A 23,094-nucleotide genomic window follows, 5' to 3' on the forward strand; every position below is an offset into this window, starting at 1 on the left:
AGTTCAGCTAGAAACAAGTCACCGTGTAGAGAGATCAGCTAGAAACAAGTCACCCGTAGAGAGTTCAGCTAGAAGAAGTTACATTGTAGAGAGTTCAGCTACAAAGAAACTACCATGTAGAGAGTTCAGCTGCAAACAAATTGCCCTGTAGAGACAAACAAATCACCCTGTAGAAAGATCAGCTAGAAGAAGTTACCTTGTAGAGAGTTCAGCTACAAACAAATCACCCTGTAGAGAGTTCAGCTAGAAACAAGTCACCCTGTAGAGAGATCAGCTAGAAACAAGCCACCCGTAGAGAGTTCAGCTAGAAGAAGTTACATTGTAGCAGTTTAGCTGCAAACAAATCACCCTGTAGAGAATTCAGCTACAAACAAATCACCCTGTAGAAAGATCAGCTAGAAGAAGTTACCTTGTAGAGAGTTCAACTACAAACAAATCACCCTGTAGAGAGATCAGCTAGAAACAAGCCACCCGTAGAGAGTTCAGCTAGAAGAAGTTACATTGTAGCAGTTTAGCTGCAAACAAATCGCTCTGTAGAGAATTCAGCTACAAACAAATCACCCTGTAGAAAGATCAGCTAGAAGAAGTCACCTTGTAGAGAGTTCAGCTACAAACAAATCACCCTGTTGAGAGTTCAGCTACAAACAAGTCATCCGGTAGAGAGATCAGCCACAAGGATCACCTTGCAAAGAGGTTAGCTACAAAGAAATCACCCTGCTTCATCTTTTCTTCTTCCTGTAGTAAAGAAAAAATGACAGGTTAAAAAGCCCTAAAGCCGGCCATAGGCCGGCTTTATGGCCGGCTTTGGGGTATACAAATACAAAAGAAGTGAAATCTAATCCAAAACAGCCAAGCTGTAAAAAAAGAGTGCGGCCCTGAGAAGGCAATGGTGAAAAAAGATGTGAAATCCAAGGTGGCGGCCAAGAAATGGCTGTGATGGTAGGTTAATGGTAAAAATTTTAATAACAACAATTCAGGTGAATTTGGTGCCGCTTGGTCTTGGCACAAAATTCACCTGAATTGTCGTTATTAAAATTTTTACCATTAACCTACCATCACAGCCATTTCTTGGCCGCCACCTTGGATTTCACATCTTTTTTCACCAATTGTCTTATCAGGGCCGCACTCTTTTTTTACAGCTTGGCTGTTTTGGATTAGATGTAATTATCAGTTGCCATTTTAACAGAATATGTTATTTTGACAGTATGTCAAATTAGCATTAGTATGTTAATTTAACACAGTGCCTTTCAAAATAATGCACTATTGTCAAAATTAGCATGAACTGTCAGATCTACAAATAGTCTGTTATGCTTTAGTTAGTATGTTGTTTCAACAAAATGATCTGCTATTAAACAGGTCTACCTTCCTTATAACATACCATTTGTTAAAAAAAATCATCAGTTAAATTAACATAATTATTAAGTACGGTAGTACTTAATGGTAGGGATCGTCAAGGTTCACGATTTCCCGCCAAAAAATTACGCACCAAAAGCAGACTTGCAAAACCATCTCGGCGATTCAGCAGTATTGTATTACAAAAGTGAAGCACGATTTCGCCTTCAAAACGACACGAAATGCATCCTATGAGTTTCCACGAATTTAAAAAAAAATTCTATCTGATCAAATTTTCTAGTGACTGACTCCCTAACTGATGCCTTCAGCCAGGCCTAGCGGGAAGATGGTAACAGCTACAGTCCTACTTCTTGCATGAAAACGGCTCGCTTTGCCTATAGATTAAACCTTTCCTACACCGATAGAAATACAATCCTTGCGCTAGGGTCTTGCCTTTCATCGTTCTTTAATGTCGCCATCGTCCTGGATTCACTACAGGTAGTGTTGATAACTCCACAAATGGCTTCAATGTACGGCGCCGTCCGTTTCAATAAGAGTGCTCACTAAATAGAGTAATCATAATCTTCGCGGTAAAATATTCGAATACACGTGGTTGAAAGTTAGAAGTTGATTTTGAGCAGGAAGAGCGAGCTGTTCACAATCGGGAAGCTTTGTACGTGTAAGTGAATATATTTAGCGACTTATATCTTTTGTTTCTGGCAAAGTTAACCGGCAAAATTAATATTGTTTGCGTTTGTAAACGCATTTCTTTGCTGTAAACAACGTATCTACCTCAAGTATTTGAGCGATATTAGAAATAATTCGTAGCAAAATAGCGTTAGCTAAGGGTATTGTGGTTATTATTGCTTTGTGTGTTTTCTCTGAGGCAATATTGGGTGCGGCAATGCCTTCGAAGGAAGCGGCACGGAAGAGTAGAAAGAAGGACAATAACAGGGCGTACTATGAAGCTCATACAGAGTCTATACTCTCAGAGAGAAAGGACAAGTACAGCAGTGAATGCCGATCACAGCGTCATGCTAATGAGTACTACAAAAATGTAACAGCGTCGCGTGAGAAATCAGCTGAAGCCACCAAAACATCGTTTAACAAAGATTTGGCAAAGTCTCGCATTGAGTCAGCGGAAAGGCAAAGGGAATACTACCATCAAGACTTGGAAAAGTAACTTTAGTGTCCTGTGTAATAGAAACTGCATGCACATAAAAGATAAGATTTATGCAATGTTTGTAAAAAGTACACAAACAAGTGGAACAAAAAATTAGGAATTTTCAATATGAGTAGGGATCAAAGTAATAAAAAGTACTGAAACAAGAGAGATTATCTACCACCTGAAGTCATGCTAGTACACACGTAATCCCTACTTCAGTGCCATTATATCTTAAATCTTGGCAACTGAAGTAGCGATTACGTGTGTACTAGCATGACTTCAGGTGGTAGATAATCTCTCTTGTTTCAGTACTTTTTATTACTTTGATCCCTACTCATATTGAAAATTCCTAATTTTTTGTTCCACTTGTGTTATTTGATACTATGTTAAATTAGCACTTAACTTGCTATTTTAACACAATTACCTTTAAAGTGACATTTTGAATGCTACAGCAAGTATGTAGCTGCCATATCTACACAATACATGTCACCACAATTGTTATTAGGTTGTTTTAACTAATTTAGTTACCATTTAACAGATAAAACTCTCATTATAGCATGTCAATTGTTATTATTTAGTAACATGTATTAAGATGTACATTGTATAATATTATATTTGGACATCCATTACATGCCATAAAAAACAAAATCACCTTGAAATAAGCTGTGCTGATATTTTGTAGCACTTGGACTAGGCAACAAGACTAATGATCACTACATACACCATATCACATCAACAATGACACTGCACATACAAATACAATTATCATACATTACACTTTGCATACAATGTTTCTATTCTATTGTCTTTAATAAGTCTGCTTCAACTCTAGACCGTAGGGTGATATATAGATTGCCATCATCAAACGTGTGTGCAGCATATGGATGACATTCCACAAGACTTACTAATGACACACAACAAAGGTGCAGTGAAAGCTCAAGCATGTAACTCATCAAATGATTTACGAGTCCAACAGTTCTACAGACATTAATTCAGCTACTGGATAGTCGACAATAACCATCAGATCAGTAATTTTGGCAAAAACTGGAAGATCATCAGTTTGTTTTCCAATTAGGATATAATCACCACAATGATATTCTTCTCCATGGATCCTAATCCAATTGGAGTTACAGAGAATTATTACCACAGATCTATATACAACTGCATGCTCAAACTAAGAGGCCAGCATGTGAGCTTGTATAATAATTATACAGGCTCTACTAATTACATTTGATATGTATAAGATAGATAGGTCTTGGGTGGTTCTTCAAATGTGATTTGAAAGGCCATGTAAAGGGTCTTTCCCTTTGAGCTGTAGTCATGTGTGTCGATGTGTGTCGATGACCAAATATACAGTATGTATTGCTCAAATGCAATGTCATCTTGCAAGAGTACAAGTGTTTTTAAAAACTTGCTGATTAAGGGGTTTGACGCCTGTTTCGCTCACGAGTATTCAACATTGCATTTGAACGGTACGTATCATATCTGGCATCGTATATATAGGAGACCAGGTCAAGTTACAAGTAGGCATTTCCAATCTGACTTTTAATTTTTACTACTTGGTCCTTTGAAATACTAATTACACAACTTACTGTGAAATTACAGTGTCTGGGTGAAAATCCTGGAGAAAGCACAGTATTTTGTCTCTTTTTGGATGTGCAGAAACTGATAGCAATCCTTGACCTAGCATAATACAGTATAATTCAGAATATAAAGCTTCTGTTACCTCATTTAACATGCACATTCGCAACATTAATATCACTTACATGGTCCACACTGCAATTCATCATATCCAAAAAACTGCAAATAACCACATATCAATCTTTGGTGACGAGAGGCTACAGAGAAAGCAATGTTTTTAAAGTTTGCAATCCTTCCTGCTTTCTTGAAATATGAATTTTTGGCCTCCATTCGCATACACCAGGAAGTTACAAGTGGTACCAATCTACCAGTCACATATCATGTACATTACGTATGTAAGTACATAAAACCTACCTGCAAATCTGATTTGGGAAATGTAGTAAGTAATGTGTTTTGGGGATGAGTTTAACTCCAGGATAGCAATGAACAAAGAGCTGATGGTGCTGATTTATTAGAGCTGCTAAATAATGAGATGATGGCACTGATGAAACTTTAGCTGTAGAGATCTGCAGTATTTCCAACAGCAATAAATAGCATTCCCAATTTAGGTCATCTTCAGGAATTTTGTGACCAATCAATAATGGTAAAATAGTAGCAAAGGTCCAAGCTTGTGATGTTGAGAATTTCAAAAAAATAAGGACTACATAAATACACTTTCTCACTAACCAGACAACCTCAAGCTAGCATCACCCATAACATGTTTTCGTTCAAATGCTTTTGGAGGCTTAGTTCTTGACTCATTTCTTCCAAACACAAAACTGTTTAGTCTTTCATTCAGATCGTCCAGTTCAAAGTAGTGCTTATCCGAAACAAAAACTTTCAGCATCAATTTCAATTCAAATGGCAGAACTCCTTCCAGTAGAATATGCATAGCATCCTGTGGCATTTGACCATTTGCCACATTAAAATCAGGAATATCATTCAAAACACTGTCATGATTAACTCCATTATGTAATAGAATCATGTTCTGCAAAATTTCCAAGTAGCAAAGAGCAGTGGTACTCATGGCTATGAGGGCTTCGTAAAGTAAATTCAGATTCATTGAACTAACATAGGAAGACTTTGTAAGTACTACACAATGCGCACAAATAATATACCTTTCTTTGTATCATTTTGTCAGTAGCCATGCATACTCTACATTTGCGCAATGCAAAACTTACACCAATTAAACCCACCAATTTCATGGGCGGCAACTGTGTCTGCCAAAAAAGCAATCACAGTTCCATAAAAACGGTTCTGATGTCCATTGTTTACCACAATGATACCATCCTAGTACAGCAAAATAACAAAGTATAATGTACATTACATTACATACTGTACCTTGTATAGTGTTTTGACATCTTTGATAAAGGGATTTAAAATTTCTCCAAATCCATACTTCTTCAATAATGGATGTGTAACAACTGCTATAAGTTGGATGCAGCGATGGGTGGATCGCAATGCAGGACGAAGATTAGCAATGGTATAGTAAAACACACCTACATGTGCATGCCATTGGTACTGATGCACACAGACTGCACATAAAAATGCACATAGTACCTAATTTGTGAACACCTCTATGACTTGCTAACACATCACAAGTCTCAACTTCATCATAATACATTACAAGCTGCAGAGCATTGGGTATCTCTTGAAAGTAAGCGTTGTCGGTAATAAAATGGCCATCACAGTAGTCACCAATAAGGCCATCACATCTTCTGTTATCCCGTAGCACCTATACAATAACAAATTATGGCTAAGTTGTACCATATATTATTCATAATATTATGTACCTCATCAAAGACTTCTGGGTGCTCAAGAAATTGTTGTAATCCTTGCAAAAATGGCACATACTGAAAGTTTTCATCCCCTAACACTACATCCCCAAGGCTGACTGTAACTGGTTCCAATCATAAAAGCACAAAGTTAATGGGTTAAGAAAATAGGTGTATACTTACCACTAAGTTGAAATTTTCGCGATAATACTTATTTTGCATGTATTCAGTTTGTACATGCAAAAAAGGATTTCTGAAGAATTCCAACTGTTCAGTGAGAGGAATTTCACTTGCCCCCTGGTCACTACAGAATTTATGAATAACCTCAGCTATGTCATCAATTGTAAAATAAATTATTTGTTGTATTTGCTGAGTAATAAAATCAAGAGAAGATTGAGTTAGCTGGTAACGTTCCTTAGCATTAAGCAAAAACAATGCAGCAAAGTGTGACAACCTGTTAGAATTTGGACTGACATCTGTAGCTACTTGGAGGAGGGTCCACCCATGAAAGATCACTAATCTCATCTGCACTACTAAAGTCAACTGCATTACTTAAATCCATGCTACATATGTCTTCTTCAAGTTCATCTTCTACAACCAGAGAACTTTCTGACTGGCCTGTCTGGGGGAAGTTTTCTTCTGGCCTGACATAACTGCTGTTTGCCTAGCCTCACTCTCAAGGTCTGCTCCACGGTGCTTACGAAACAGGTGAGAAGCAAATGTCGAGTAGCATCGGAAAGTTTGGGAGCATCCTTCAACAAAGCATCTCATCATAAAATTGAGTTCATTAGAATGGGTAAGAAATCTGTGTCGGTAAAACTTCCTCCATGACAAACAACAAAAACTGCAGCACGAACAACGATAGGATACTGCCTCCTCCATCAAATTAAGAGATGTATAACATCTCGAAATGGTTAAAACAAGCGCGCGCTAAAGCACGTTGTTTCGTTGTGGTTTGTCACAAATCGTTATATCCCCCGATACCCCTTGCTACGAACACTAGCAGCTCTTGTGTCGATATGGAAGGCTCCAGTTTAAGCGAAGACATGACGGTGACTGATGTAGTGAGTTGGCTGAGCTGTCAAGGTTTTAAGGACGACATTCAGCAAATTGCTTTGAAGGTACTATGGCACTGGGATGCCTGCGTATGTTCTGCTATGTGTTGTAACGTTGTAGCTCAAGAAATGGATGGAGAAGCCTTGTTTGGAGCGGTTGGTTGTCAAGTTGGCCCGGACTGTTTGAAGGATATTCTACCAAAGTTTGGGCAACGAATTAAAGTGTATAGGGCAATAAGGCTGAGATGGAGAAGACATATTTACAACAGGTTTGTAAAAGAAATCCATTTGAAGGGAAATTTGTTTTGACCCATGGCCACTTTTGTGCAGCTTGCTAAGTCCACTCGGTTTCCTGTGCACTGCTCACATCTGTTTACTACCAGAATTAAAATGTTCCATTTTCTATATTACATTACTTCCTGGAATTTTAGTATACTGTACAGGCCCAGAAAAAAAATCTTGTCAGAGTGTCTGATTACATATCTGTGCTATTTAATCAGCACGAACATGTTCACTTTTGTGTTATTCTCACAGCTTAATGATGGTGCAAGCTTAAGTTTGTGATTATGTAGTTTTCTATGGTTGTGCATGCCCATGGAAATGTTGGCTTGAAAATCTGCCGGTCATGGAATGGAATGGGCTGCATGAAACATTCTGGGAGCAAGTCAGTTAACAGAATTCATGGCCATCAGAGATATTATAAAAATTTTCTTTTGTACAGCCACAATAATCCCCATGGTGTGGGACTCCAGAAAACACGGAATTATGGAACAATGGAATAAATGAAACTAATTTTAAACAATTATAATATAACTATATGTTTATACAGTGCTCACCTTGTAGCAACTCCATTGAGAACGCAATTGCAATGGTGGAACACTAAGGAAGCAAGCTTTAAATAGAATGTACACTGGACTAGCCACTCTAGAACAATCTAACTAAGCAAAACTATTTTCTAATGCACTTCACTACATAATTGTTACAAAACTATACGAGTTCTTTCTACTATACTTGCTTATAGTAGTAGAGTGGGCTTTAAAAAGAGCAGAGCGCTATCTAAAATCTACATCCCCTAGTACAGCATGATTCTAATGGCTTTGGGCACTCACAAGTGGCAGGTTGTACATGCAAGTATGGCAGAAAGAACTTGTAGTTTTGTAGTGATTGTGTAGTAAAGTGTATTAGACAGTAGTTTAGCTTAGTTAGATTGTTCTAGAGTGGTTAGTTTTGTGCACATTCTATTAAAAGCTCGCTGCCTTGGATTCAACCATCACGATTGGGTACTTGAAAGAGTTGCTACAAAGTGAGCAGTATATTACCTATCTATAAAGGGGTAGAATAAAAAATATGTATTCTGTGTTTTCTGGAGTTCCCAATGGTGTCCACCATAGCAAACCATAATGTAATTACAAAGGCAACACCTTGCTACAGTTGTTATATGGTTTCATTACAGCAGAGGGTTGGCAATGGTAATTTGTGGTCACTCCCTTGAGTTATAAGAATGTATCCTATCTCCTAAAAACTTAGGGACTGCTATTATTGACAGGTAGCTCTTAGGTCCCTCCTTGTACACAGTGGCTGGACAATTGATACCTGTCAAGTGTCTGGACATTATTATATTCTCTGACTCATCAGGTTATTGACCAGACTTGCAATTTGATAAAACACCATTTGACTAACATTGGCAACGAGGCAGTTGAGCAGTATCTATAGATGAAAAGCTGCATATAGATAGGCTAGTTACACAATTTTCTACCATGTGAGAATCCACTTTATTAGTGATGCATTTCATCAAGTTAATCTGTTGCTAATTACAAATTATTATGCAAATGCCAAATATTCTGATCACCAAAATTTCTGCTTATATGGTACCCTTCATATATACGTATGTGTTATATTTTTATGTGTGTTTAAAATAAGTTTCATTGTAGGATAAACATGGAGAGTCAACAATTAGTAGTCGAGAGGTAAATAATCTCTTTGATATTACTTTAGCATGAGTTTTGTGCATGTGTAGACATCAATTCTGTCATGTGATAGTTCTCCTGGATCACCTACTTCTAGTGTTGCATCTCAGCACTCGAAGGTATTTTTAAGGCAGTCTGTGTTGTCTTCCATTGTACTTTGCTACAGTCATCAATGCAGCCAGCTGCAGTAAAGGTTACTAAAGCACACAACCACCTCATTTTTTATGTTTAAGTTATGCTTGTTTAATAGTGGTCGTACCTAAGTTTGTGTATGTTTATGTATAAATGGATACTTTCTTTATGTAGGGAAGTAATAGCCTTCCTGATCCTTTTCCAATCCCAGTCTTCAGACAAACCACTGAACAGAATTTAGTCAAAAAGGATCTTTATCCTGATGATCGGCGTTACATGGTCAGGGTATTGTCAACTATGATTCTTGCCCATGTATCCAAAGCCAGTGTGCATGATTGTGAACAAGTGGGAAAGGCTCTTGTACAGAAATTCCCTTTCTTAAAAGAATATGTTAGTCAGTAACACTACTATTGTTTCTGATTCATTTGTTTTATCCACACAGCATTCCTGGGCACAATTCATGTACGTAGGATGCCAAAATTGTAACCGTAAACCAGCAAATGCAACGAGTGAACCTAAACCAAAAAAGAAGATGTCTGACAATCATCATTACTCTACAATTTTCGGTGAACCTGAAGATGCAGAAACTCATGCACGAAACATGGAACTGTTGGAAACGGAGTGGACAAAGTTTATAGACAAAAAGGCTTCAGCTGATGGAGTAAAAGAGCTGATGTCAAGAACTTTTTTACACCGCAGAGAATGTATATGTCATTCAGAGCGGCCAGTCTCAGAGATCATGAAGGAGTATCGATGTTTGAGCAGACTTATATTTGTACGTTCCCTCTTTTGTATCCCACTTGTTTATTATATACTACTTGACAGGTTGCATACGTACGAGATGGTCAGTCTGAAGATATGATGGAACAATTTGAGGAAAAGTGGAAGAGATTTGTTAGAGTTATTATGTCGTATAGCAGAGCAATACCATTTCAAACCAAGGAACTGAAGCAAATTCTGGAAGAGTTGGGTGATGATTGTGATGGTAAGCTTGATATCACATGTGTGCATATATTCATACATTTTTTAACAGTTCCACAGATAATCTCACTGAAGTTGAACATATAGCAGCGCTGAAGTGTGTGGCATCATTTTTAGTGCCAAAAAGAAAGAAACAAGGAAGCAAAAATCGTTACACTGTTATACCCTTTCTTCTAATTAACGTACCAGTAAGTTGGATTTACTGTAATCATGTAGGTGCCCATAAAATATAAGTGCCACTGTGTATTTTGTAATGATTCTGCATGGGCTCCTGTTGTGACACAACGTTTAATATATCGTATGCATAGTTTATAAGGCCCAATGGTTGATATTACCATGGTTGATTATGTATGACATAACAAAATCTGTTGGGGTGTGTTACTATTTAAAGACCACTTTCTACTTTTTACTTCCACATATTGACTGGCAATGTAATAAATTTCTTTGTTCACAATCACATTGTCTGTAGCTATGCATAGTTTCAATTCAATGCCAACTATGCAATTAGCTGTACTTGGAATTTTTCATGTAAGTAGAGGGCAATACCAATTAGAGAAAACTGTTGGCATTTTTACATTATCAGGACTGCAAGCTTTGTGATTATTACTTTAAAAAGCAGGATAGTGGGAAATATGCTAGACATTTAGTTCAAATCATATGCAGGTGTGGAATAAGAACTGCATCTACAAGTGTTGATCCAAGTGGCTACATTGGGTGTTATAATAGCACACTAAGGCATGCATAATAAATAAATTATGTGCGTGTACTTGTGCTGCTAATATCTTGATTTCATTGCTTTGGATTTGTAATTTGTGTCCATGTGCTTCCAGTGTGAAAGCCTATATATTATTTGTTGTTGTTTATACTTCTATAGAACTCAACAGCAGAAAGGGAATTCGTTGATTGTGCAAGTACTCATCCGGCAATAATTAGAAAATTTGATGCAGATGATAGTATTGCTGCTACATATAGCATTTACGTCGAAGAGGAAGAAATTGTCAAGTGTCCAGATTTTGTCAATGCTTTGTGTGTATTGTTTTCGCTAAATTATATTTTCAATGTCCCAAAATTAAGTGATTTATTTACATTTATTCAAGAAAAGATATTTGAAATCCCAGGTGACCAGAGAAGGAAGTCACCTTCTCTTTCCAGTTTCATGGTTGCAATTACAGCAGCTACTAGTAAAGACTGAACAGTAACTACAGTGACTACAGTGTACTCAGTTTACAGTATGTGATATGTGATTTCTCTCTTACAAAATATGTGACATAAAGTAACAGAACTATTCAATACTATGTAATGATAGCATATTGTTAGCTAAAATGACAGCATATCTTTGTGTATAAATGACATGTTGGAAGTAGCTGTACTGACATCCATAATGCTAAATCAACACATCCATAATGCTAAATCAACACATAGGTGTGTATTATGAACTGTTAAATTAACATTAATGTTTGTTAAACCTACTGAATGTATGTTAAAATTACTGAATTTTTGTCAGAGCTACTGTGTTGAAGTAGCAACACAATTGTTAAAATAACACAGAATGATAAACCTCTGTATAGAACTTTGTTATTATTGCTATTTGGGGTGTTATATTTACATGGTTAATGTTTAAACAACTAAATTCTTGATGTAACTTTTACATAGTAGTTGTTGAAATTACATTATGAAAATTGTTATTTTAACAAATGCCTTTTGCTAATATTACAAGAGCTACATGTTATATAAAATGCATCAATATGACATATTTTTTATGTTAATTTGACAACTTTTTTTTTGTGTAGTATTAAATTATCCACACCGGATTTGATAAACTTTTTATGTGACATAAAGTTAGGAATCCACAACTGTCCTAATAATTATAAACATCATGACTAGCAATGAAGTCTTGATGCATTTGTATGTACAAACTACACACACACACACACACACACGCACGCACGCACACATACACACACACACATACACACACATATACCTCACACACACACACCTCACACACACACCTCGCACACACACACAGAGTCAAGTCAATATTGGACTAAAATTTCTGTGCTAGCAGTAGCCATGTGACTGTTATCTTTGCATAACAATAAATTCTGATACCAACGTATTTGGTCTACATGTTAGTTAGAACTAGCAAATTCCAAGTAAAGAAGTTGTCAGGTTGTGTTTTTAACTACTCAATATTCTGCAGTTAGTGTTAAATTATCCACACCGGATTTGATAAACTTTTTATGTGACATAAAGTTAGGAATCCATAACTGTCCTAATAATTATAAACGTCATGACTAGCAATGAAGTCTTGATGCATTTGTATGTACAAACTACACACACACACACATGCACACACACACACACACACACACACACACACACACACACACACACACACACACACACACACACACACACACACATACACACACACACGCACGCATACACACACACCTCACACACACACACACATACACCACACAAACAAACATGCACATACACCTCACACACACACCTCACACACACCTCGCACACACACGCGCGCATACACACACAGAGTCAAGTCAATATTGGACTAAAATTTCTGTGCTAGCAGTAGCCATGTGACTGTCATCTTTGCATGACAATAAATTCTGATACCAACGTATTTGGTCTACATGTTAGTTAGAACTAGCAATTTCCAAGTAAAGAAGTTGTCAGGTTGTGTTTTTAACTACTCAACATTCTGCAGTTAGTGTTAAATTATCCACACCGGATTTGATAAACTTTTTATGTGACATAAAGTTAGGAATCCATAACTGTCCTAATAATTATAAACATCATGACTAGCAATGAAGTCTTGATGCATTTGTATGTACAAACTACACACACACACATGCACACACACTCACACACACACACACACACACACACACACACACACACACACACACGCGCGCGCGCGCGTGCGCACACATACACACACACCTCACACACACACACACACATACACAAACACACACACACACACATGCGCGCACACATACACACACACCTCACACACACAAATACACACAAACACAAACATGCACCCACACACGCACCTCACACATACACACACGCACGCATGAACGCACGCACACACACACACACACACACACACACACACACACACACATGCACACAACATACACACACAACACACACACCTCACACATACACACACGCACGCACGCACGCACACGCACACACAAAATCAATATGAAATTTGAAGAGGTTGTAATCTGACATACCTCTGCATCACTGCATGCTTTCTGAAAGTATGTGTGCAGAGTAGGGGGTAACTAGTTACTTTGAAACTAAGTTACATAACTAGTTATTTACAGTAACTAGTTAACTAGGAATATTACTAGTTACATGCTTTATAGCTTGAAACTAGGAGTAACTGTCTGAAAAGTAACTAAGTTACAATTGTAACAATGTACAATTGTAACTAGTTACAATAATTACATTTTAATTATAGGTAATTATGCCTTAAAAACAATTGAGCAAAAGGCTGTAATAAACCTGTTTTAAAATTCACATCAATTATAGCTTACAGGAAACATGATTGATTAAAATGAAATGATAGCCTTAACTATATTGGTTTGAGTGTGATGCAATACAGTGTAGTCTATTAGATAGTATACTTGATTGGGAATAGATTGTACACTTTAAGTTGATACCTCTTTCTCTCTCTCCTTCCACTCCTCTAGAACATTCATACCACTGAAAAACAGACTAGGATATCGACCTCAACCTTTAATGTGGAGGTAGGTCTAGACTTTTAAAGGGGGTGGGGGTTCCACTATCTGGAACATAAAAATTGTAGATTCAGTCCAACTTCCTAGTAGAAGTATTTCATATCAAATAATCTCCAACAATTAATTAAATCGTACCATTTAGGCTTGTAATGCACTTTATAAAGCCTTTAGAATATACTGCATGCTGATGGTGCTTCACATACCGTACTATACTAATTGTATTAATATTATTATTTTTCTTAGCCCTCACTGTAGTTACTATTAAACCCAGGGGAGGATTGGAGAGTTTGGGGGCTGAAGTCCCCCCCTTTACTTTTAGGCTTCACTTGATCAATATGCTGAGTATTATAATGAAATTTTGTCTTAGCATAATTATATGATCACTAATAATGCGGATACTCATAAAACCACCTTATAAACATCTTTCCAAGGTATTATCAGTGGATTTATGCTAAACTTTATGCAACAAAGGAGCATTGGAGGTGTACAAGATCGAGATACTCTAATAGAGCAGTCACCTAACTACTCTAATAGAACATTCACTGGAAGCATATAGTTGGTTTTGTTATGGAATTTTTCCAAATCTGCCTGCATCTATACATACAATGAAGTGCATTGGTCTGTTTAAAGGGTGTAGTTAATATGTATGGCAATACTTGATTCAGGTACACAATTTCCATTGAAAATGCTCTCAAATTCAATCTTGTATTGTTCAAATTTCAAAATTTTCCACCTTCAACATTATTATTTTAACATGCACCTATTCAGTGTTGTGCAATTGTGAGAGGGGTGGATCATGTACTTGGTTGTCTGTACCTACTTAAACTTTTCCATTAACAAAATGCTTCAGAGAGCCATACCTATAATCTAAAGGCAGTATATAAAATATCTACAGGCAGAAAATAGTATGAATTTTATGTGGAAATGTCTCCAGATTGCAGTATTTTAGTATCTATTTTTCAAAATTTCCTGGGGGGCCATGCCCCAGACCCCCTAGTTCCAGTATGCTTCGCATGCTGGGAAGTGTGCTTTGCACCTCTACCCAAGAGATCAGTACCTTAAGTTAGCCCCCCCCCCCCTTATAAATCCTAGATCCGCCCCTGAAACCAGATACATACCCACAGCTGGGTGAAAGCTGGCTGTGGAAAAATTCATGCTTTACTATTATTATTATTATTATTATTATATTGGCTGTATCTATGTTGTAAGTTTATTGTAACTTTGAAGTTAGTAGCTGAGTGAAACACTCTCTACTTTGAGTATGGTTTACAAGAGTTTTTAAGCTTATGATCTTCTTAACACATTGTCTTGCAGCAAGAATCTGGTACCATTGACAGCTAAACAGGGATAACATACTAATGTGCATTACAATCACATAATTACAATGTTCTTAAATGTTTTAAACTCAATTATGTCAATATCTGAAACTGGTAGGGATTTCGATTGTTTAGGGTAGGAAGGAATACTTATACACATCAACTTTTGATTATAATTTACTGATGATGAGTCTGTGACACCGGAGTTGTCAACTGTAAGCAGCTATCAATTATTACTAGGAAGTCCTTGTAATCTTGAAAAATTAGGTGTGTCTAGCAATTGTCTTCTGTTCTGGAGACCATATAGGCCATTTAAGATAGATTAACATGTTTGTAATACTGTTGTGTTGTTGACTAGACCTATGTCATGGCTTATTTAGAACAAATCTATCAGCTTGATGTAGTATACTGTAATTAGCTTTATTTTCATGATAAATTTTCTCTTGTGAAAATATTTTCATACGATTTGCATGAATGACTGCTCTATTAGAGAAATTCGATCTCATGTAAAAATTTTTGTGTAAGAAATTTTCGTACAAGTTTTTGCATACGAAGATTTTTTTACAATGAAAAAAAAGCAAATTACGGTGATCTTGATTGTTGTGTCCCAGATGGCTGAGTAGTAGTAATAGTTTGTGTAAGTATCAATTTGAATTAGAGCATTATAATACAGATTCCTTTTCAGGAATCCGAGTCCGAGATGATTTGCCTTGCCACAGATGGGATTTCTCAAGATGGTCTATGGTGGATGTGGACTGTTACCATAGTTGGTGAGATATTTGACATTTTGTACATATTTACATATCATCAATAAAATTAATGTTCCGTCTACTTAGTCAATAATGCATGTTGTCTGGATCATCTAAAGAATTTCCCACCTAAAATGATAGTTACAAATGTGTGGCTCAGCTATGGGTCAGCAGCTTCAAATAAAATCATCATCAATACAGCCTCCTCTGTGAAGCTTTATAGCATGCAGATTCTCCCTGGAATACAATTATGTATATATTTAATTTATATCAACTGTGTGTACACTAACTCACTAAGTACAGACAGTTGATTTTTGCTGAAATTCTTTTCTTCATTCTAGAATCTTTATTTGAAGTGGTATTAGTTCTCATTTGGAAATAAATTGATGGAGTCTATTGTTTAAACGTTTGATGGAAATACTGGGTAGTTCTATGTGTATCTTGTCCTTACAATACATCATCATTACATCATTGTGTAGTATATACTACAGTAGTAGGGAATATGTAGTTAATAGTAACACTAGTAATATGGTAACATGGGTAGCACCAGTAACATGAGTAGTACTGGTATCATGGGTAGCACTGGAAACATGGGTAGCACAGGTAGCACTGGTAACATTGGTAGCATGGGTAGCACTGGTAGCATGGGTAGCACTGGTAACATGGGTAGCACTGGTAGCATGGGTAGCACTGGTAGCATGGGTAGCACTGGTAGCATGGGTAGCACTGGTAGCATGGGTAGCACTGGTAACATGGGTAGCACTGGTAGCACTGGTAATATGGGTGGTTCTATGTGTATCTTGTCCTTACAATACATCATCATTACATCATTGTGTAGTATATACTACAGTAGTAGGGAATATGTAGTTAATAGTAACACTGGTAATATGGTAACATGGGTAGCACCAGTAACATGAGTAGTACTGGTATCATGGGTAGCACTGGAAACATGGGTAGCACAGGTAGCACTGGTAACATTGGTAGCATGGGTAGCATGGTATAATAGCTCTGGTAGCATGGGTAGCACTGGTAACATGGGTAGTACTGGTAGCATGGGTAGCACTGGTAGCACTGGTAACATGGGTAGCACTGGTAGCATGGGTAGCACTGGTAACATTGGTAGCATGGGTAGCACTGGTAACATGGGTAACACTGGTAACATGGGTAGCACTGGTAGCACTGGTAACATGGGTAACACTGGTAACATGGGTAGCACTGGTAGCACTGGTAACATGGGTAGCACTGGTAACATGGGTAGCACTGGTAACATTGGTAGCACTGGTAGCATGGGTAGCACTGGTAACATGGGTATAGCACTGGTAGCATGGGTAGCACTGGTAACATGGGTAGCACTGGTAGCATGGGTAGCACTGGTAGCACTGGTAACATGGGTTGCACTGGTAACATGGGTAGCATGGGTAACATGGGTAGGACTGGTAGCATGGGTAGCACTGGTAGCATGGGTATATAGCTCTGGTAACATGGGTAGTACTGGTAGCATGGGTAGCACTGGTAGCACTGGTAACATGGGTAGCACTGGTAACATGGGTAGCACTGGTAGCATGGGTAGCACTGGTAACATGGGTAGCATGGGTAGCACTGGTAACATGGGTAGCACTGGTAACATGGGTAGCACTGGTAACATGGGTAGCATGGGTAGCACTGGTAACATGGGTAGCACTGGTAACATGGGTAGCATTGTTAGCATGGGTAGCACTGGTAACATGGGTAGCATGGGTTGCACTGGTAACAGGGGTGGCACTGGTAACATGAGTAGCACTGGTAGCATGGGTAGCACTAGTAACATGGGTAGCACTGGTAGCGTGGGTAGCACTGATAGCATGGGTAGCACTGGTAACATGGGTAGCATAGGTTGCACTGGTAACAGGGGTAGTACTGGTAACATGGGTAGCACTGGTAGCATGGGTAGCACTGGTAACATTGGTAACATGGGTTGCACTGGTAACATGGTAACATGGGTAGCACTGATAGCATGTACGCAGCAGTACTGTAATTATCACACAGCAGTACTGGTACATTATCACTTGTAAAGCAAGTTTAATTCAAGACTTTAGCCAGTGTTCAATTCATGGGTAGCACTGTTTGGACACACATGCCAATAGACACCACTTTCCCAGTCTCAGGTTATAGCTTATTGTAAAAGAAAAGTTTTTAACAACTGTAGCAGACTCTATCATGAACCGACTTTTACTTTAAGGCATTACTAATGTCCATTTGATCCCATTGGGGTTGAAATAGCTCAAATACATGAGAAGTTATAATCAGTCAAACTGAAGGGTATAAAGGTCCCTTCCTTGCAGATTCGATCACATATACACTTTATGTACTGTTATGGTATACCAAGAGTCCATAATCTAATACAGCATTTCTCCATCAAAAAGAGTCCATTGAGCTAATTAGAAGTGCTGATTGTTACCATATGACCACATTTTATTTATATTCATTCCAAAGAAGCCTTGTATTAAAGGAAGACAAAGAGCTTAAAGGGCTGCCAGGGCTGCTTACCAGCTGGAGGGCAGCCATTCAAAGACATTGGAATGTAATAAGATGGTTTGGTGGTAACCATTGGTTAATTAATTGATAGTTTGGTAGTGACCACAGACCAAACCCCAGCAGACAGTGGGGTAATCTACTTGTATTGAAGTGCAAAGTGCTCTTATTACAGTAGTATCATTGAGTACCATCATTTAACAGGTATATAGTGAGTAAGTGACTGCATTTATACATACTCTAATGGATGATTTGAAGTCATAGATTATCCAATTATGAACATGGCTTGGCCCCAGCAGGTTCAGATAAACAAGGTCCCACTGTAGATAAAATGTGGTCATACAGGACAGAGTAGACATCTCTTCTTTCATAGACTTTTGATGAATACACATGTGATACACACACTTGATTTGTACATACATTAATGATACACACTTCATGTACTTACGAGGAGTACCTTAGTGATACACATGTGATGTACTTATGATGTGAACCTTAAAGATACACTTGTGATACACACTTCAAGTACTCACGATGTGTACCTTAGTGGTACACATGCGATGTACTCATGATGTGCACCTCAATGATGCACTTGTGATCACACAATTCATGATGTGTACCTTAATGATGTACTCATGATGTGTACCTTAGTGATACACTTGTGATGCACACTTCAAGTACTCATGATGTGTACCTTAGTGATACACATGTAATTTACTCATGCTGTGCACCTTAATGATACACTTGTGATACACACTTCAAGTAGTCATGATGTGTACCTTAGTGATACACATGTGATGTACTCATGCTGTGCACATTAATGATACACTTGTGATACACACTTCAAGTACTCATGATGTGTACCTTAGTGATACACATGTGATGTACTCATGCTGTGCACATTAATGATACACTTGTGATACACACTTCAAGTACTCATGATGTGTACCTTAGTGATACACATGTGATGTACTCATGATGTGCACCTCAATGATACACTTGTGATACACACTTCAAGTAGTCATGATGTGTACCTTAGTGATACACATGTGATGTACTCATGATGTGCACCTCAATGATACACTTGTGATACACACTTCAAGTACTCATGATGTGTACCTTAGTGATACACATGTAATTTACTCATGCTGTGCACCTTAATGATACACTTGTGATACACACTTCAAGTGGTCATGATGTGTACCTTAGTGATACACATGTGATGTACTCATGCTGTGCACATTAATGATACACTTGTGATACACACTTCAAGTACTCATGATGTGTACCTTAGTGATACACATGTGATGTACTCATGCTGTGCACATTAATGATACACTTGTGATACACACTTCAAGTACTCATGATGTGTACCTTAGTGATACACACGTGATGTACTCATGATGTGCACCTCAATGATACACTTGTGACCACACAATTCATGATGTGTACCTTAATGATGTACTCATGATGCGTACCTCAGTGATACACATGTGATGTACTCAAGCTGTGCACCTTAATGATACACTTGTGATGCACACTTTAAGTACTCATGATATGTACCTTAGATGATACACATGTGATGTACTCATGAAATGTCTATGGTGCATTCATTGTAAGTTTTAGAAAACTACAATATTTGTAACTTTCCTTTTTTGTCTACAACTTTGCATTCTGCTTTGCAAGTATATGTGACCAGATCTGTGATTAGGAGTCTTATAGCCTTTCCAATTGTGAACGCATCAAGTAAAAATGGAACCTTAGACATACTTAAAAAAACCTTTTACTTTAGACTCATGTTGTGCAATGCATTGACTGTTCACATGCCAAAAATGGTAAGGATATGAGGTATAGAACCCATAGTTTTTCAGCCCATAACTGAAAGGACACACACGTCATTAATTGATGACAATTGTATACGTACATACAGTTATAAAAATGAGCCAACGTTTGTTTGAAATAAAAGTAGTGTACATGTGTTTAAGATTAGCAAGTTTGGTTGCTGATATTTGTTTGGTACAATTTTTTTCCTTGTTGGTATCATCTTCAGTGCATAACACATTTTCATCAATACTTCGATCACTTTGCAGGTGTATAGCAGAATTGGTATAGCTTCCAGTATAGCAGAGCTTCCATACTTTGCTGACAACCTTTCTAGTTGCTGAATTTTTTACAAACAGGAAGTCATAGAGGCTATGAATACCCGAAAATTTGGAATATTTTGATAGCTTATTTCGCCAGTCTGACACAATACTACCATCATCAACAATAACTTCGGCATAAGGAAGGATTACTTTTTGTAGCTCTTCTGTAGTAAATGCATCACTTTTATTGTATGTTTTTGAAATTTTTGAAAACAACAAATCAGGAACAAATTTGGTGTGACCTGGAATCATGAATGATACACGAATAAAATCTAGTTTATCTTGCTGAATCTTTTCCATAGCCCAAGCCATTGTAAAACAGTTTTTATTAGTGCTAGAAGCATTATTCAAAAACAAATGTACCCGACGCACAAAATCTGGTAAACCAGCAAGGTAATGAGTGAGATAGGAAACTGTATGGTCTGTATTCTTTGGACTAATTCTTTCATCAAACAAGTACACAGCAGCTTTATTGGTGGCATGATTGACAATGCCAAACACATCGTGGTTGAGTTTCTGAAAATAGTAGGTGCTACCAGGCTGAGGTGACTCACCCCAGTAAAGAACTAGCTTTCCCATTTGGTAGTCTGCACTTACAACAAGGTTAAATTTGTGCTTCAATGTTGCTAATTCCCTATCCTCAGTTTCTGTAAGGCAAGGCTTCTCAACAAACTCTAAAATTCTTTCCAACTCATCAGCACACTGTACAGTGACTTTATGATAGTAGTCGTGTGCTCCTTTGGCTTCTTCACGATGTATCTCTAGTGAATGTTTCATACCACTTAATTCATCTTCCAAGTGCTTCAGATCATCAGGCAAGGTATCAGAAGATTGTTTCTTACGATTTATGGTAGTCTGTTGTGAGGAAATCTTTGTCTTCATTTCTGCACAAGTATCACAATAGTCTTCTTGATGCAGACAAACCGCATGTTTAGGTCGATGCTTCTTAAGCCAGTTATGGGATGAAGCATTGGAACACTCTCCTTTGCCAGCCTCATGTTGTGATCGGTTGAATTCTCCTACAACTGATCGTCTAGCACGTTCTTCATAGTTGGCAATACCAGTTTTAGGAGTTTGTATTGTAGAAAAATTTGGAAGAAAGTAAAATGTTGGACCAGTAGAGTCTGCACTATGGCCATTCGGCTGACTGTTAACATCAACAAATTCTAGAAAATCATTCATAACACATGTCTTGGTATAATTAGATACTTTTCCACTGTTTCTGTGTCTTAAATGGGGAGTTCTAACATCAACTGTGGCAGATGGATCAAGAAACCTCCACCATTTCTTAAAACTAACATCTAAACCTTCTGGCATCACAACATACTCACCAAGATGTTCCTTTTCAACTTCACCTTTTGACATACTCTGTAATGGCTCCTTAAACTGTATTCTCTTTATAACTCTTTGACGAGCAATCCTTTGCTTGGATATCCCAAAGGCGATTCTAACATATGCACAACAGAAAAGATAGTTCCCCATGGCGTCAAACATGTTCTCTCTTAACCAGTCATTCTGGCGCTTCACATCCCGATAATGTGTACCAGGCTTTTTGGGGTTGGGATTAACCTTCTTCATTTTCTTTAGTTCAGTGCCTTGATGAACTAACTGCTTAAATATATCGGCATATCGGAGAAGAACAGGCTCACATTTTGAACAAACACTTTGCGTAGTAGTTCCCGCACTGTCGTCAAGGCTGGTCCCGCTGGTGTCATTAGAACTACCTTCTGAAAACGAAGTTTCCAGGGACGGTGTATGGCAGTATGGATGCCTTGATGCTCCACCTAAGTAGCGCTCTTTTTGTTCCTTTCTTCTTTCCTTCCTTCTTGTTACTTTCAGCGTGGATTCCACATGTCTTAAACGGCACGGAAATATGCGGTAATTTTAATAAATATACCCAAATATCCGTGTAGTACGCGAAAATATATTTCTAAACTTTCCAAGTTCAATTATCTCAAAAAGTATAAACGCATCTAAGGTTCCGTTTTTACTTGACGCATTCACAATTGCATATACTTGGTAATCCATAACTTGACATGTAAGTATGGTACCAGCCTGAAATTTGTTCACTTCTCCTAACATAATAATATCTAATCCAAAACAGCCAAGCTGTAAAAAAAGTGTGCGGCCCTCAGAAAGGCTATGGTGAAAAAAGATGTGAAATCCAAGGTGGCGGCCAAGAAATGGCTGTGATGGTAGGTTAATGGTAAAAATTTTAATAAAGACAATTCAGGTGAATTTTTGTGCCGCTTCACAAAATTTACCTAAATTGTCATTATTAAAATTTTTACCATTAACCTACCATCACAGCCATTTCTTGGCCGCCACCTTGGATTTCACATCTTTTTTCACCATAGCCTTTCTGAGGGCCGCACACTTTTTTTACAGCTTGGCTGTTTTGGATTAGATTTCATTTCTTTTTGTATTTGTATACCAGCTTTGGGACTTTTTTAACCTACGTTTTTTTCTTTACTACAGGAAGAAGGAAAGATGAAGTAGATGTACTTTAAATATTTTATCAGTCAATGTACAAATTATATATACTGTATAATACATATTTGA

At 37.6% G+C, this 23,094-nt stretch overlaps 2 protein-coding genes across 4 annotated transcripts; one reads left to right on the forward strand and one right to left on the reverse strand.

Moving 5' to 3' along the window:
* Positions 1 to 4,089: 4,089 nt before the first annotated feature.
* LOC136246378 (uncharacterized) lies at positions 4,090 to 6,454 on the reverse strand. The gene is made up of 8 exons (XM_066037769.1): positions 6,367 to 6,454; positions 5,911 to 6,017; positions 5,678 to 5,852; positions 5,459 to 5,616; positions 5,236 to 5,407; positions 4,493 to 5,184; positions 4,264 to 4,442; positions 4,090 to 4,180 (listed from the first exon to the last, which is right to left on the reverse strand). Exons 1-5 carry the CDS (start codon positions 6,452 to 6,454, stop codon positions 5,273 to 5,275), a joined length of 663 nt encoding a protein of 220 aa, XP_065893841.1. The 3' UTR covers positions 4,090 to 4,180; positions 4,264 to 4,442; positions 4,493 to 5,184; positions 5,236 to 5,272.
* A 386-nt stretch (positions 6,455 to 6,840) lies between these two features.
* Positions 6,841 to 11,298, forward strand: LOC136242677 (uncharacterized). Of its 3 annotated transcripts, XM_066034129.1 has the most exons (10): positions 6,841 to 7,013; positions 7,069 to 7,216; positions 8,879 to 8,914; positions 8,965 to 9,033; positions 9,081 to 9,107; positions 9,221 to 9,436; positions 9,489 to 9,821; positions 9,872 to 10,031; positions 10,080 to 10,215; positions 10,902 to 11,298. In XM_066034129.1, the coding sequence occupies exons 2-9, from the start codon at positions 7,193 to 7,195 to the stop codon at positions 10,112 to 10,114; spliced, it is 900 nt and encodes a 299-aa protein (XP_065890201.1). In that variant the 5' UTR covers positions 6,841 to 7,013; positions 7,069 to 7,192; the 3' UTR covers positions 10,115 to 10,215; positions 10,902 to 11,298. The 3 variants fall into 3 exon arrangements, with proteins under 3 accessions (XP_065890201.1, XP_065890195.1, XP_065890208.1); XM_066034123.1 differs by having other exon boundaries at positions 6,841 to 7,216; XM_066034136.1 differs by lacking the exon at positions 9,081 to 9,107 and having other exon boundaries at positions 6,841 to 7,216.
* The last annotated feature ends 11,796 nt before the right edge of the window (positions 11,299 to 23,094 follow it).

The sequence above is a fragment of the Dysidea avara genome, chromosome 2 (genome assembly GCF_963678975.1).
Source record: "Dysidea avara chromosome 2, odDysAvar1.4, whole genome shotgun sequence".
Taxonomy (NCBI): domain Eukaryota; kingdom Metazoa; phylum Porifera; class Demospongiae; order Dictyoceratida; family Dysideidae; genus Dysidea; species Dysidea avara.